The sequence below is a fragment of the Schistocerca nitens genome, chromosome 2 (assembly GCF_023898315.1).
Source record: "Schistocerca nitens isolate TAMUIC-IGC-003100 chromosome 2, iqSchNite1.1, whole genome shotgun sequence".
NCBI classification, from domain to species: Eukaryota; Metazoa; Arthropoda; class Insecta; order Orthoptera; family Acrididae; genus Schistocerca; species Schistocerca nitens.
Genome location: NC_064615.1, coordinates 595,815,047 through 595,832,817, shown reverse-complemented (window position 1 = coordinate 595,832,817; position 17,771 = coordinate 595,815,047). Strand labels below are relative to the sequence as shown.

The window sequence follows — 17,771 nt, the reverse complement described above, 5'->3', positions numbered from 1 at the left end:
AACAATTAAAGTTGCTGAGAATATAGTGTAATGAATCTATTGAGAAAATTATATAACTGATCCTCTTCTACTTCCATAAAATGTTAGACCCATCTCTTCAGTACAATCAAAAACATCACATCATACACTTTGAACCTCTACTTAACAACGTAATTTTTTTCTTGTTTCCCCCTCCTATCCCTTCTCTTTCTCATTCAGTTATCTTTAGTTGTCTGTAATTATCCAACAAAACAGGTAAGAACAATATTGAAAAGAAACAAGGATATGAGGTGGATAAATCCTGGTAAAAGTATGTTTTGCTAGGACTCAGAGAAAAAGAAAAAGTCACAATCTGAAGCTCCATTATCATCATTACATCAGATTCTACACTCCGTCATTCAAAAAGTAAAACTCATGCTCAAATAATAAAACACCACAATAACAATGCAAAAACTATTTGGAACATTATTGAACAAAGAAAGAGAAAAAACTAGTAATCAAAATCAAACTGAGCCACCAGAAAATACCTCCACATCACTGGCCACCAAATTCAATGATTACCTCCTCACAGTGACTGCAAAGACTGCACGCAGAAATGAACAACCAAATACAGATGCCTTAGATTTACCTTTGCAGACACTGCATGCAGCAGCTACAGCCTTTAATTTCAATATTATGAAAAGGATAGAGTGCTGCCCACAACATGGAGGAGATGCTAAGTCATAAGTCATGGAGAGGCACAATGGAAAGACTGCTGAGCACGTGAGCTTCTGGCCAAAAAGCAAGGAGGCAGTGATCGTGTGTGTGAGTTGCACTTGCGTGAATGCGTGTGTGTTGTCTACTTTAGAAGAAGGCCATTACACCAAAACTCAATTGTTTAGCAGTCTTTTTGTTGTGCCTGTCTGCAACTCAACATCTTCTGCACATGATGAGTAGCACTCTATCCTCTTCATAGTATTGTCATTATTCTGTTGTGGATTTTCCATTGTTAGACATAAATTTCAAGAATACAGTGTCTAAGGAGATTAAAGAATTCATCAGGTCACTAAAACATAGTAATTCTACTAGCTATGATGGTGTTTCTAGAAGATATTAATATCTTGTGCTGACTTGACAGGATTACCCTTAAGCTATCTTTGTAATCCATTATTGATTCAGGGTGCAAGTGTCGCATGGAATGGAAGCAGCTATCTGGAGGCAGGGGAGGGGATGTGGGTGGGGGAAGAGAAAAGAGCTGTCTGGTGGAGCTACTAGACTGCCAACAGGCACAGTGTCAGGTGGCTGTCAGGTAGGGAGGTGGGGATGGAGGGTGGAGAAAAGTAAAAAAGGCGGGTAGTGAGGAAGGTGAAAGATGGTGGGTGCATTGGCAGAGGGTGACACACGAAGTGGGTGGGAGATGGGAATGGGGGTAGCTGGTAGGAAAGACGGGTGGAAGCTGTTGGGTGGAGGGTGTGGGGACAGTATGTTACTATAGGTTATAGGATAATTTTAGGAGTGGAGACTGTGTTGTAAGGATAACTCCTATCTGTGCTGTTAAGAAAAGCCGGTGATGGAGGATTCAGATGGCTTGGGAGGTGAAGGATGTCATGTTCATCTGCATATATGCCACAGGGTAGTCTACTTTGCTTTTGCACAGTTTGGTAGTGGCCATTCATCCTGTTGGACAGCTGGTTGGCAGTTACATCAATACAAAAAGCTGTGCAATGGTGCTTTCACACGAGGCCTGACCTCTTATGGGGTATGATAAGCCTGTGATAGGACACAAAGAGGAACTGCTAGGTAGGTGGATTGCACAGATCTTGCAGCAGAGTCTCCCAAAGGGATATGATCCCTGTAGGAATGGGTTGGGATTGGGAATGGAATAAAGATGCACTAGGATGATGTGCAGGTTGGGTGGGTGGGTGATGGAATTAGGAGGTGTTGGAGATCTTGGGTAGGGTATTTCTCATTTGAGGGCATGATGATAGGTAATCCAAGACCTGGCAGAGGATGTGGTCCAGTTGTTCCAGTCCCAGGTGGTACAGGGTGATGAAGGTGGCACTGTTTTGTGGCTGTATCTTGAGGGTGAAGGGAGGATTGGGGGTGTGAGGGGAAAAGGAATGGGGGATCTAGGGGATCTATTTGTGGACTAGGTCTGGCGGACATGTCTGCCTGTGAAGGCCTTGGTGAGACCTCAGCATACTGGGCTAGAGAGTTCTTCTCACTGTAGGTCAGCTGTAACCAGATGGCCAGACCGTATGGGATGGATTGTTTGGTGTGGAAGCAATGACAGTTGTCAAAATACAGGTACTGTTGGTGTTTGGTGGGTTTAATGTGGACAGAGGTGTCTATGGAGTCATCAAAGAGGAGGAGGTCAACATCCAGGAAGATGGCACACTGGGTCGAAGAGAATCAGGTGAAGAAGATGGGAGGGAAGATGTTGAGGCTGTAAGTAATGTCTTGGCCATGAGTCCATATCATGATGATATCATCAATGGACCTGAACCATACTAGCGGTTTGGCATTTTTGGAGGCTAGGAAGGTCTCCTCTAGATGGCCCAGGGCAGCATAGGAGTGTGCCATGTGGATATTCATGGCTGTGCTGTGGGTTTGCTTGTATACCTTCCCTGCAAAGGAGAAGTACACTGGTGTCCAAAATTAAAGAAACAAATGGAAATTTTTCAAGATTGCATTTATTTTGCCACAAAACATTATAAACAAGTGATAGTAATGCAGAAACAATGTAAAAAATACAAAACATAAACAACTGCAACATACATGACAGTAGACAAAAGTGTCCTTCATTTTTTTTCCAATTTAATGGAACTACACACACATTGAGACAACTGATTAATGTGCTCAGCATGCAGTGTGACCACCTCTGGCAGCAACACAGGCCTGATAACAATGGAACATGCAGTGAATGATGTCATCAACATCATGTTGAGTCAATCACACCAAATCTTCCTGCAGAGCTGCTCGCAAGTGTTGGGGAAAGGTTGGTGGATGCTGATGTGATAGAACCCGTCTCCACAGTGCACCCCAGACATGCCTTATGGGATTAAAACTGGAAGAGCGAGCATGCCACGCCACACATGCAATATCTTCCATTTCGAAGAAAACATCAACCACACATTCCGTGAGAGGTCTAACATTATTGTCCATCAATACGAAGTCTGGACCCACAGCACCTCGCAACCTAAGTTACTGTTTACTGTTTTTGTTTTGTTTTATGTATTACCATAAATTCTGGCCAAAAGCTTGTAAAATTGACACGTTCCATATCCTGTGATAGTGTCACAACATGGATCACCGGAACAAGAGATAAATAAATAAATAAATAAATAAACAACCACAAATGAGTCCTCGAGATCTCGTCATGATACCTGACAGCAGTTAAACCATGCTGATTCACGTGTACAATCTCATGAAGAGTCGATCGAGTGGTCAGCATAATCCCTGTCCTTACCATTATGGATCCTCCCCGATACCAGTCTCTTACCACAATATTTGGGTCCCAAAATCATGTTCTACATTCCCTCCACAGGTGAATCCATCAAGAATCACTCTCCAGACCAAACTGGAACTCATCTGTGAGAAGAACATTGCCCCACTGTTTGACTGGTCCAGGTGGCATACTGACAACTCAACCCTAGGTGTTCCCTCCTGTGAAGACACATCAGAGGCACACATGCAGCAGGTCTCCAACAATAAAGACCACTCGGACAAAGCCTTCCGTACACTGTTTGCTTCAATACAACACACCAAGTGGGTGCTGTGAGGTCAGATGCCAGTTGCCATGCAGTACTAAGGCAGTACCTTTGTACCCTTACAGCCAAATAATGGTTCTCTCTTCCTGATGTCACACATGGTCGGCCCTGCACTGGTCTTAGGGATACAGTTTAGGTCTGTACAAACCATCACCATATCCGAGAAACAACAGAATGATTCACATTGAGCCATCAGGGCACATCAGTTCACGAATGTCCTGCTTCCATTCTTTCTATGGCTTTCCACTGCAGAGAGTCTGGCAGGCATCTTTCCTGTGCAATACTGCACCATCTGTGACTGTGTACAAAGCGATTATGGATGTGGGACTAGCAGACAAATTCTACCCCATTTGATGGGTGCCCTGATATCATCGCTGGTGTAGTTGTCAATTGACAGAAATGGCATCTTCTGTGCAGAACACAATCATATGGACATCTGTTGGCACAGCCAGAATGCCAGTCTGGCCATGGTGGCCAGAGATATAGGTCATGTATGCATGAGACATGCCTGCTTGTGCAAATGTGTGTGTTTTCTTTTGTGAAAACACTTTGGCCAAAACCTCAACATGTAAACAGTCTTTTATTGTGCCTGTTTAGAACTCAACATGTCACCATTAAGGTGTTAAATTTTCATTTAGGTCATTACTTCTATAAGCCTGTGACCTTTTTTCTTTCTTCAGTAAACTGTAGAAATAGTTTATGTTGTCCTGACTACAGCATCTACATGGAGTTCTTAAAGACATGTTATTCCCAATACTACAATTTACTTTCTAGCTTAGTATTTGAACTAGATGGTCACTAAAGCTAGCACTGTAAATTCTCACTAAAGCTAGCACTGTAAATTTTTAATGAAGTGTTAGATGAACTCTTCTTGACTAGAATCTAATCTTAAGCTATTTCACAAGCATCCATTACTTGAATTGCACCATTTACTTCAGTATTTAAATTGTAGAGCATATTAATGTTCAAAAGGGCCTCTCTCTTCACACTTTTGTAAGAAAATCTATTTTGAAGTCTTCACAAATTACCAAAGTTCATTTGATTTTATTTGCTTTGTTGAGCAATGAATCTAATTCATTTAAAAAAGGTTCAAAATTTCTAGGTGGTGATCAGTAAATTGTAACAGTAACCCAGTTGAGTGTTGTAATTTTTATAGCTGCCACCTCATAGTCCTTTTTGATATTTGTTCACATTAAGTCAGGTAGGGTGGTAAAATCCATATTTTCATGTTTGTAAATTGCTACTCCACCCTGCTCACTTTCTGCAGTAATATGACTTTTGTTATTTTTGTGTGTTGAACTGATTCAAGGCTAAGCCAGTGCCCATAAGTGCATTAATACTGAGATGTACTTTAGCTCATTTGTTAGTAGTGCATTAATTTCTTGTGTATTATGGTGATAAGTTTTTATATTGTGTTCATTCATTGCTTAGTAGTCATGTGTTAGCTTCCAAGCAAGTATCAGTGTTTCTTACATAGCCGTGTGATAAGTATTATGCAGACACTACATTGTGGTAGTCGGCTGCAAGTGTAAATAAAATAATGAGAGCCTGGACTACTCCATGATGGACCAGGAATAGCCTCTTCACTCATTTTAAAATTGGAAACAAGAGCAATACACAACACAAAGCTAAGAAAAGTACACAAAACAAACAGCTACAGTACAACTATTTACCAAGGTTGCCAGTGTCATAAAACTGATATTTCAGGCACAACCTCTATCAGTATCTTATGCAACCATATATCAAAAACTTGCCCCCCCCTCCCAGAAATCAGTCAAATCAAACTAATAGTAATGCACTGCAAGTTGGTCTCAATATTTACAGACACAAGAAAATATTTTCTTTGAACAATCCCACTGATATCAAATAAATATTAAGTTACTAATAGTAGATAAACAGCAACCACATATTAAAACTGAGAAAGCAGCAGCTTTTTTCAAAATAGCAGCTTCGTTAGTTGATTAAATTTAAATGGCATAAGTGAGAATTATATTATGCAGTGCAATCATAATTTATAGTTAACATAGTATAAAGATTAAGAATCTGTGATTTCCTTGTCTTTTGTTACAGTATAACTTGACTCATTCCACATCCCTGACAGTTCTTTACCTTGATGGGATCTATATAACATGGTGAATGAATGAGAGTATTGATTCCTGAAGTCCCGGTAATGTGATGAAGTATTATCTGTTCCTCCTTACATTTCATTCTGTGTTCTTTAGCTAAGTAGTGATCCATCAACAAGGATTTCTCAATTTGCTGCAGATTTGAGGAGTGACAGTGTTCTATATGCAAACTTTGAACAGTGCAAAATGTTTGGAGAAAGTAACATTTTCCACAGTGACATGGAAAGCTGTATACATCATGCTTCCTTAGACCGAGAGCATCTGTAATCAATGATATGAAGCTAAGAATACCCAGCATACACAAAATTGGAGGCTACACAAATAACCTGAATCATCTGTTTTGATGTCTATTTAGATGCACAATATCTAGTTGCATTGGTGTCACAAGTCCCAGCAACCACATCTCAACTGCAGATCATAACCAGATAGACAACTAAAAAAGGAACATATGTTGATTTTAGGATGCCGTGCTAAGCCCTAAAAAATACCACCCCTGGAAAATCCTAGTCAACTACACTTTTTTTATGAAATAGTTTCTGATGAGATGTTAAATTCCAATCTTTCTTCTTATATTTGACAGAAGCTTTGTTTTTCAATTCTTTCTTCCGATAGACTATTGATTAGAATCCTTCATATGATACTTCAGAACACAGTTAACTTTCACATTACATAAACAAATATTTGAAAAATTTTACCTGACATCTCAGAATATACATGTTGTGCTGCTAAAGTAAGTACACCATCATTCCACTGCCTTGTGTCTATGTCAATCTGGCCCAGAAACTGAGTCCTTGGCATAGCTTTTGGATTCATAGTGTACTGCTTAATTGGTTGACTGAGTTTCCCTAGAGCCTGGAACAGATGTAGTAATCCTTCTTACTACATGCATACAGACAAATGGAAGGCAGAATGTTCACAGTTTTGAGTAGAAAGACAGTGCTATGAATTTACAAATGAAAAATAATGTAATTCAAGTAGGGAACTTATAAGGGAACAACAACAATAGCCAATGAGTAGTGAATAAACTGAGTTAAAGAGTGTAAAATGACAAAAAATATCATTCACGTAAAATGAGCAGCCCACCTAACACAAATAATGCACAGCACAGAAAAATATGTTACTGAAATTAAACCCAGGAATAAAACCTATGATCCACAAACATAAACTATAATGTTAAAACAGAACATTAAAACAATTAATTTGTTTGGTGAGAGATATAAAAATGCACTTTATTTAACTGGATAAATAAAAAATCGACTCATCAAGTGGCAACAGAAGATACGCATAATAGATGGTAGTAATTGGCAAAATTTCGGAGCCAGTGGCTCCTTCTTCAGGCAGAAGGGTTTGAAGAAGAAGGAAGAGGGGTAAAGGAAAAGGACTGGAGAGGTCTAGGAAAAGGGATAGATTTCTGAAAAGTCACCCAGAATTGCAGGTCAGGGGAGACTTACTATACAGAATGAGAAGGAAAGACAATTGTTGATGACTGCATCAGGCGAGATTTGAAAACCTGAGAGCTTAAAGGTGGAAGACAAGGTAATATGTAGACAGAGATTTCTGATTAAACATCATGCACTTAGATTTTCACTCTTATTAACTCATGCATGATGTTTAAGCAGTAATCTCTGTGTGAATATTATCCTGTCTTCCACCTTTAAGCTATCAAGTTTTCAAATCTTGTCCAGTGCAGTCCCCAAGAATCAGCCTTTCCTTCTCATTCCATATGGTAGGACTCCCCTGACCTGTAGTTCTGGATCATTTTCCTGAAATCTACCCTTTTTCCTTGACCTCTCCACTCCTTTTCCTTCACCCCTTTTCCTTCACCTTCAAACCCTTCTGCCTGAAGAAGAAGCCACTGGCTCTGAAAGCTTGCCAATTACAACCGTCTTCTATGTGTGTGTTCTGCCACCGCTTGGTGAGTATCTTTTTTGTCTATCCAATTAAATAATTTAGTCAATAATTGATTATTTTTGTTATTATAAACTGCACATTACTATATTTAAAAGCAAGAAATTTGTAGACTGTGCGTACAGATTAACTTAGGATACCTGGAATTGTTGGAAGAAGCTATGTTCTTAGTCTTCAAATTAAATACACAAAAATTTTATTTTCAGCTCCAAATAAAAAAGGCACATATTTACAAACAAGTGATCTTATAATATCATCAAACAAACAATGGAAAATCCAGGAAGGAATAATGACAGTATTGTGAAAAGGGTAGTCACCACTCACCATATAGAGGAGATGCTGAGAGACAGATAGGCATAACAAAAAGTCAAACATGCCTTCATCAGAACAGACAACATACTATCACAGGCTCACAGAAACACAACTCACACACATGACCACAGTCTCTGGCTGCCGTGGGTAGACTCTAAGCAACAGTGCATGAAGGGAGAGGCAAACTGGGTGGTGGTGGTAAGGATGAGGCTGGGGCGGGAAGTGGGAGGGACAGCAAGATAGGAGTGGGGGACAGTAAAGCTCTGCAAGTGGGAGCATACAAGGGTAGGGTGGGGACAGGGTAAGGCAGCCAGGTGCAGTTGGGAAGTCAGACAGCACATAGAATGCAGCAAGGTGGTTGCAGCTTAGCTTGTAGATCACATGACTGGTTTCACAGGCAGTCCTGCCTTTGACGGGGTAGGTGATACTGGTGACTGGACTGTAGTAGATGGTGATGGGAGGATGTATGGGACAAGTCTTGCATCTAGGTCTATTACTGGGTTATGAACCATGAAGCAAAGGGTTTGGAGCAGGGGTTGTATAGAGATAGACAAGGATATTATGTAGGTTGAGTGGGCGACAGAATACTACTGTGGGAGAGGTGGGAAGGATATTGGATAGGACATTCCTCATTTCAGGGCACAATGCAAGGTAGATCAAACCCTGGCAGAGACTGTGATTCAGTTGCTCCGGTCTTGGGTGGTACCGAGTCTGAGGGGAATGCTCTTCTTGTGGTCGGATGGTGGGGTTTTGAGAGGCGGTGGGTGAATGGGAAAACAAGGCAATAGAGATCTGTTTTTATACAAGGTTGGGAGAGTAATTACATTGTGTGAAGGCCTCACTGAGACCCTTGCTGTGTTTCAAAAGTGACTGCCTGTCACTACAGATGGGATGGCCACAGGTGGCTAGGCTGTGTGGAAAGGACTTCCTGGTAAGGAATGGGTGGCAGCTGTCAAAGTGAAGGTATTGTTGCTGGTTGGTAGGTGTGATATGGACGGAGGTACTGATGTAACCATCTTTGAGGGGGAGGTCAACATCAAGCAAGGTAGCTTGTTGGGTTGAGGAGGACCAGGTGAAGTGAAAACGGGGTAAGGTGTTAAGGTTCTCGACAAATGTAGATAGGGTGTCCTCACCCTCTATCCAGATCACGAATAGTGCTTAGAAAGGATTCCTCTAGATGGCCCATGCTGTTTGGCATGTGAGTGCCCACAGCTGTGCCTTGAATTTGTTTGTAGGTGTTGCTTTTAAAGGAGAAGTAATTTTGGATGACAACATAGTTGTTCATGGTGACTAGGGAGGAGGTTGTTGGTTTGGAATCACGCATCATGAAAGGTAGTGTTCAACACTGGCAATGCCATGACTTTAGGAACATTAGGGTAAAGGGATGTGGCAACAACAATGACGAGCAGGGCACCAAGTGGTAAAGGGACAGGGGCTATGGAGAGTCAGTGGAGGAAATGGTTGGTATCTCTTATATAGGAGGGTAGGTTGCAGGTACGAAGATGAAGCTGTGGTTGGGAAGCATGTAGAAGGAAGGAGTACAGGGACATGTAGGGGTGAGGAGAGAGATGGACTCCAGGGGGAGGTTCTGCGATGGGCCTAAGGATTTGACGAGAGACTGGAGATCCTGCTGGATTCCTGGAATCAGGTCACTGTGGCAAGGTTTGTAAGGTGAATGAATCTGCCTGCTGCTGTAGTCCTTTACCAGGCAATCCTTGAGGATCAAAACAACAGTCGTGAAGGTTTTGTCAGCAGGCAGCTTTATAAGATCAGATAAGTTCTTAGGTGGTGGATTGTGGTTCTTTCTGCAGCTTCTATGTTAGCTTACGTGTTGAGGGATTTGGGGAATGATGGTGAAGCAAGGTTCGAGATTAAGAAATCCTGGAAAGATAATAGAGGGTGATTTGTGGGCAGTGAGGTTGGATCACAGTTGGAGGAGTAGTGACCTGAGTAATGCGGGGTTCAATATTGGTCTTTGGTTTAGTCTGATTGGTAGGGTTGGTGGCGAACAAGTGTTTCCACTGTAGGGACTGGGAGAAGGTGGGAAGGCCTTTAACAAGTCCTGCATGATTGGATTTGAGAGTGGGACAAAAGTGTAGGGCCTTTGGAAAGGGCTGATACTTCTCTGTGGCAAAGGCTTTTGGAGGGAACACTCATGACTGAACCATGAAAACATTAATAAAATGTGCTGCAGTTTAAATAATATTTGAAGAAAACCAAATTTCTTTGCAAAATGAGTTCTGCAGGATTCAGTCATGGCAGCATAGCTTTCCTCTGCTTGCATGAAGCAGTTCACAATGTTAGTAAATACACAGAGAAATGTAAAGATGCTTTCTATGATACATTATACTGGGCAATTTTCCCTACTCCACAAAATTCCACATAATAAAAAGTAATCATTAATAAATCAAAAGTACAAAGCGTTACTAACAAATCTTGTAATCATAGATCTTCATAAAAATGTAGTTGCACACAACAACCCATAAGTTTCTGAAATGGAGAGTAATAAGTAGAAAACTAATGAATAACCATAAACAAAGTTCTGAAATATCTGAGTAATCAATCCATTAATATGGAATGAGCATACTGATCAGATAATTTGAGATCTTAAACAACTCTGAAAGCTGTTTCTTCAGATGCTGATGGATATGTACAACTCTGTATCTACATCCCAACTGCCTCATAAAATAAGATAAACTTCAAGATTCACATTCTACAGGGAGAAGAGATGTAACACTCATCTGCTGCCAATTAAGTGGCTAAAAAGTGGCCAATCATGCATGTAAAATATTCTGCACAAATTTTATCAGCCAGTGACCTGAAGATGAAGGCAAGTGGTGTATGGGAATTATTGTCCTTTTTTGTTATGAATGAGTAATATTTCATTATTTGGTATTTGTTCTGTATACATGTAAGTGTGTTAAGGGCCACTCTGAAAAACCAAACACTCAAACGAACACTGAATCGCTGTACCCTTCACATGACCATCCAAATATCAAAACCAACATTAGTGGTTTTTTCGAGACAAGTTTGATTGACTTACCATTTTTAGGAGATGACAAATTGTTGTCTTTCCTGAACCTGATGGGCCCATTAGCACGACACCCATTCGTTGTTGCAGCTGCTCATATACTTCTACACATTTCTTTTCCTGCACATAACAGAACAAATAACTGCATTTCATTTCCTGCACATAACAGAACAAATAACTGACAACCATTAATATGTTACAGACTGCATAAGCATACACAAAGTGAAAATAATTTCACTATTTTGCTTATCCCAAACTTTTCAAAATTTCAAGCAATTGGCAAATGACAGAAATGTACACACTTTTAAGACAAGACAAGACAGAAGGAAAGCCACCATTTTCAGAGATTTTAGTTGAGGGAAAGTTACATGATTGTTTTGGAAACTTGTTGTATGATAAACTGACCCACATAGAATGATATTTCAATGGGCACAGTTTCCAGCATCTTACCCAAAATAGAGCTGTGCTGAACACTCTGATAGATAGAGCTAGTAGCATATCATATGAGAACTATCTCAGCAGCAAATTAAACCACCTAACCAGTGTGTTTACACAATATGGCTGTCAAGCCCATGAAATCAAGTTAGCTCCTCTGGAAAAGACACATCCAAATCCATCCATTGGAAAAAGCAACATCAGTCCATAGTCTTCCTCCCACTTTGTGGAGCAACAGAAAGTAAAACTGGATGAATCTCTAACAGCTATGGGATTAAGACAGACTTTCAGCCAGCTAAGAAAATCAAAGAGATGTTGCATCCTGTGAAGGAGAGTCATTGCTTCAGAGTTGCAGGTGTTTGTCGTTGTGGTCTTCAGTCCGAGACTGGTTTGATGCAGCTCCCCATGCTACTCTATCCTGTACAAGCTTCTTCATCTCCCAGTACAGAACATGTCCTACCAACCTATCCCTTCTTCTAGTCAAGTTGTGCCACAAACTTCTCTTCTCCCCAATCCTATTCAATACCTCTTCATTAGTTACATGATCTACCCATCTAATCTTCAGCATTCTTCTGTAGCACCACATTTCAAAAACTTCTATTCTCTTCTTGTCAAAACTAGTTATCATCCATGTTTCACTTCCATACATGGCCACACTCCATACAAATACTTTCAGAAACGGCTTCCTTACACTTAAATCTATACTCGATGTTAACAAATTTCTCTTCTTCAGAAATGCTTTCCTTGCCATTGCCAGTCTACATTTGATATCCTCTCTACTTCGACCATCACCAGTTATTTTGCTCCCCAAATAGCAAAACTCCTTTACTACTTTAAGTGTCTCATTCCCTAATCTAATTCCCTCAGCATCACCTGACTTAATTCGACTACATTCCATTATCCTCGTTTTGCTTTTGTTGACATTCATCTTATATCCTAATTTCAAGACACTGTCCATTCCGTTCAACTGCTTTTCCAGGTCCTTTGCTGTCTCTGACAGAATTCCAATGTCACCAGCGAACCTCAAAGTTTTTATTTCTTCTCCATAGATTTTAATACCTACTCCAAATTTTTCTTTTGTTTCCTTCACTGCTTGCTCAATATACAGATTGAATAACATCGGGGAGAGGCTACAACCCTGTCTCACTCCCTTCCCAACCACTGCTTCCCTTTCATGTCCCTCAACTCTTATAACTGCCATCTGGTTTCTGTACAAATTGTAAATAGCTTTTCGCTCCCTGTATTTTACAACTGCCACCTTCAGAATTTGAAAGAGAGTATTCCAGTCAACATTGTCAAAAGCTTTCTCTAAGTCTACAAATGTTAGAAACGTAGGTTTGCCTTTTCTTAATCTAGCTTCTAAGATAAGTCATAGGGTCAGTATTGCCTCACGTGCTCCAACATTTCTACGGAATCCAAACTGATCTTCCCCGAGGTCGGCTTCTACCAGTTTATCCATTCGTCTGTAAAGAATTCGCATTAGTATTTTGCAGCCGTGCCTTAATAAACTGATAGTTCGGTAATTTTCACATCTGTCAACACCTGCTTTCTTTGATATTGGAATTATTATATTCTTCTTGAAGTCTGAGGGTATTTCGCCTGTCTCATACATCTTGCTCACCAGATGGTAGAGTTTTGTCAGGACTGGCTCTCCCAAGGCTGTCAGTAGTTCTAATGGAATGTTGTCTACTCCCGGGGCCTTGTTTCGACTCAGGTCTTTCAGTGCTCTGTCAAACTCTTCACGCAGTATCGTATATCCCATTTCATCTTCATCTACATCCTCTTCCATTTCCATAATATTGTCCTCACGTACATCGCCCCTGTATTGACCCTCTATATACTCCTTCCACCTTTCTGCTTTCCCTTCTTTGCTTAGAACTGGGTTTCCATCTGAGCTCTTCATATTCATACAAGTGGCTCTCTTTTCTCCAAAGGTCTCTTTCATTTTCCTGTAGGCAGTGTCTATCTTACACCTAGTGAGATAAGCCTCTACATCCATACATTTGTCCTCTAGCCATCCCTGCTTAGCCATTTTGCACTTCCTGTCGATCTCATTTTTGAGACGTTTGTATTCCTTTTAGCCTGCATTTTTATATTTTCTCCTTTCATCAATTAAGTTCAATATTTCTCCTGTTACCCAAGGATTTCTACTAGCCCTCGTCTTTTTACCTACTTGATCCTCTGCTGCCTTCACTATTTCATTCCTCAAAGCTACCCATTCTTCTTCTACTGTATTTCTTTCCCCCAGTCCTGTCAATTGTTCCCTTATGGTCTCCCTGAAACTCTGTACAACCTCTGGTTCTTTCAGTTTATCCAGGTCCCATCTCCTTAAATTCCCACCTTTTTGCAGTTTCTTCCGTTTTAATCTACAGTTCATAACCAATAGATTGTGGTCAGAGTCCACATCTGCCCCTGCAAATGTCTTACAATTTAAAACCTGGTTGCTAAATCTCTGTCTTACCATTATATAATCTATCTGATACCTGTCAGTATCTCCAGGCTTTTTCCATGTATACAACCTTCTTTTATGATTCTTGAACCAAGTGTTAGCTATGATTAAGTTGTGTTCTGTGCAAAATTCTAACAGGCAGCTTCCTCTTTCATTTCTTACCCCCAATCCATATTCACCTAGTACGTTTCCTTCTCTCCCTTTTCCTACTGACGAATTCCAGTCATCCATGACTATTAAATTTTCGTCTCCCTTCACTATCTGAATAATTTCTTTTATTTCATCATACATTTCTTCAATTTCTTCATCATCTGCAGAACTAGTTGGCATATAAACTTGTACTACTGTAGTAGGCGTGGGCTTCATGTCTATTTTGGCCACAATAATGCATCCACCATGCTGTTTGTAGTAGCTTACCCGCACTCCTAGTTTTTTATTCATTATTAAACCTACTCCTACATTAACCCTATTTGATTTTGTATTTATAACCCTGTATTCACCTGACCAAAAGTCTTGTTCCTCCTGCCACCGAACTTCACTAATTCTCACTATATCTAACTTTAACCTATCTATTTCCCTTTTTAAATTTGCTAACCTACCTGCCCGATTAAGGGATCTGACATTCCACGCTCCGATCCGTAGAACGCCAGTTTTCTTTCTCCTGATAATAACGTCCTCCTGAGTAGTCCCCGCCCGGAGATCCGAATGGGGGACTATTTTACATCCGGAATATTTTACCCAAGAGGATGTCATCATCATTTAACCATACAGTAAAGCTGCATGCCCTCGGGAAAAATTACGGCTGTAGTTTCCCCTTGCTTTCAGCCGTTCGCAGTACCAGCTCAGCAAGGCCGTTTTGGTTAGTGTTACAAGGCCAGATCAGTCAATCATCCAGACTGTTGCCCCTGCAACTACTGAAAAGGCTGCTGCCCCTCTTCAGGAGCCACACGTTTGTCTGGCCTCTCAACAGATACCCCTCCGCTGTGGTTGCACCTATGGTACGGCTATCTGTATCTGCAATATCATGCAGGTGTTTATGATATTGCATTTTAATGTGGCAATAGTTATGTGGGATAGTCTAGTTGAACCATCTCCCAGCACTATTCTGAATATCTGCAGCACATCATGAACAGAAATCTAAAACAATCTTGTGTTGTTGAACACAGGCTTATAAATGAGTGCAAAAACATAATTTGAGCAGACAGTCATTCTATCTCTTGCTTGAAACTACTGTCACTCAATCATTAACCCTATGGCACATACCATCCACTGTAAAGGATAGCTGTTGATGATCACTTCTTGGACTTTTTCAATCAGTCCTGAGGCTGCAAGTGCACACAGTTCACTGCAGTGGGCACTTCTTACTAGTGTTGGTCCTGGATGCATTTGCAGCATCCAGAATGACTGAAAACACCAGAGAAGTGACTATCAAAAGGCTTCCAATGCAGTGAAAATCATGTGCCATAGGGTTAGAGGCTGTGAAAATTAGATTGAGTCAACAACTTACATGCTATGGGCTAGGCACTCTGCAATGTATAGAATCAGGCACTAGATACCATGAGTCTCTAGTTGCAGTGGGCACTGTTACAGCATTTACATTTGTGTGTTTCCATTTTTCTTTAAGAATGAGTTACTTTTCTGACAAAGGTAATGGTGGATACTACCAAAAGCTCATATTTTTCATTGAGAAGTAACATGAGAAATACTCTGAGAATATTTAGCTTTCCCATAAAGTTACATTACTTTTGGGCATCCTCTATTATCTTAATGCTTTATGGTGGATAGAAGAACTGCCCATGTGACGGAAATGGAAGAAGAATGAGTTAGATAATTAGATGGGAGAAACAAGTTTGTACATAACAGATGATGCTTTGTCAATGGAAATTAAAAATGACAATATAGGCTGTAAAACATTGAAGAACTAAACTGTGCACCATTGAGCACTAAACAAGTGACAAATAGAGCAGGATAGGAGAAACAAAAAGAAAAAAAGCAATATTAACTGATGTTTTGTTCCATTATAAATTATACATACCTGTCTTTCATTAAAATGTAATCCAAGCTCTGAGAAACTTGTTCTCAAGGCTTCTTTAAGCATTTTTCCAGTTGATTCAACAAATTCAGTTCCAGGAAACATGTCTTGAACTAAGGCATCAAATTTTTTACAGTCAGCAAAAGTTAGTTTTGATGCTGTGTTCAAACGCAGTACTGAGACAACTAACTGAGTTTCATCAGATTCTGATAAAGAACTGTTATTTGAAGTGCCTTTCTCTCTCTGATGTGCTCGAATAGCAGCTCCACATCCTCCAAGTATAGTCTTCAGTGCTCGGAGGCCCCAGTCATAGTGTTGTTGCTTTGACAGTAGTTTCCTACAAACAATTTCACAGTGTGACTCACAAAGCTCTTTGTACAAAATCCTATATGCTATGGTGATAGCATAAACAACTGCACCTGTGCCTTCATTAGGACCACAAAATCTTTTGCAGCATAGTCAATGAAGAAAATATTGTATGGTGCTCAACACTTCCCGCGTCATTTGTCAGGAAAATGTCAACATATGTGAATACATTACAATAAACTGGCATTGCTAATGTTTACAGAATTAATACACTGTCAGAATGAAACATAATTATGCACTTTTAATAAATTTATCATATAAAAAATACCTAATCTTGACTGTTGTGACCAAGTGCTGTCAATACCAAAATCTAACAGACACTTTTACTTAAGCTGGTCTAACAGTCCCTATTGAAGATATTCATCTATAGAATAGAAGGAGTTGCCTGCCAAAAAGCCTTTCAAACCCTGTTTAAAATGTGTCTTTCTGAAACCAAGTTTTTAATGGTTGCTGACAATTTACTGAAAATGTGTGTTCCTGAATATTAGGGCCCTTTTTGGAACAATGCAATCAATTTTAGGTATTTGTGTAGATTGTCCTTATTCCTGATATTGATATTAATTATTGAGATGTAGGTTGGAAATAGAGTCATATTATTTGCAACAAATTTCATAAAGGAATAAATATACTGAGAAGCAATGGTCAGAATACCAGTGTCCTGAACAAGTTTCTACATGATGTTGTTGAATTACATCGCAAATGAGTCTTATTGTATGCTTTCGTATTCTAATAACTTTTGCTCAGTTTGATGAGTTACCTCAAAATATGATCTGATATAACATAATAGAATGAAAGAAAGCAAAGTACGCAAGCTTTTTAATATTTATGTCACCTAAATCTGACATCATTTGCATTGCAAATACAGACTTCTTTAGGTACTTCAGCAGTTCTGGGGAATGCCTTTCCAAACTAAATTTATTATCAGGTTGTAATTCCAGAAATTATACACTGTCAACCCCCTCTATCTGCATGTCTTCATATGTTATACATATACTGGAAGGAAATCTGTTGAAGGTTCTGAACTGAATACAGAGGGTCTTTTCAAAGTTTAATGACAGTGAATTAGTATTAAATCTTTTATTAAAGTCAGTAAAAATTTGATTGGCAGCCATTTCTGAAACTGTACTTTATTTGCTATTTATTGCAAATGTTCGTATCATCTGCAAAAACTTAGCATATGGTATTGCAACAGACAAGAGGTCACTAATGTCCACAGGAAAAAGCAATGGATCCAAGAAGCAACCTTGAGGAACACCACCTGTAATCAATTTCCAATCAGACGAAGACTGATTGCTTATCCCACAGGCATTTCGTAATGACACCCATTGTCTCCTGTTAATTAAATAGGACTGAAACCATTTTGCAGCACTGGCAGTGACATCAT

General features: G+C 39.9%; 1 protein-coding gene across 1 annotated transcript in view; it reads right to left on the bottom strand.

Annotated features, from left to right (window-relative positions):
• The window catches only part of LOC126236667 (cytoplasmic dynein 2 heavy chain 1), an 873,274-nt gene that overhangs the window by 445,396 nt on the left and 410,107 nt on the right, over nt 1-17,771 (bottom strand). The window contains exons 33-35 of the mRNA XM_049946146.1: nt 16,025-16,358; nt 11,118-11,225; nt 6,550-6,706 (exon numbers count right to left, since the gene is read on the bottom strand). Of these exons, the coding sequence (XP_049802103.1) occupies nt 6,550-6,706; nt 11,118-11,225; nt 16,025-16,358 (599 nt within the window). The remainder of the gene's footprint in view (nt 1-6,549; nt 6,707-11,117; nt 11,226-16,024; nt 16,359-17,771) is intronic.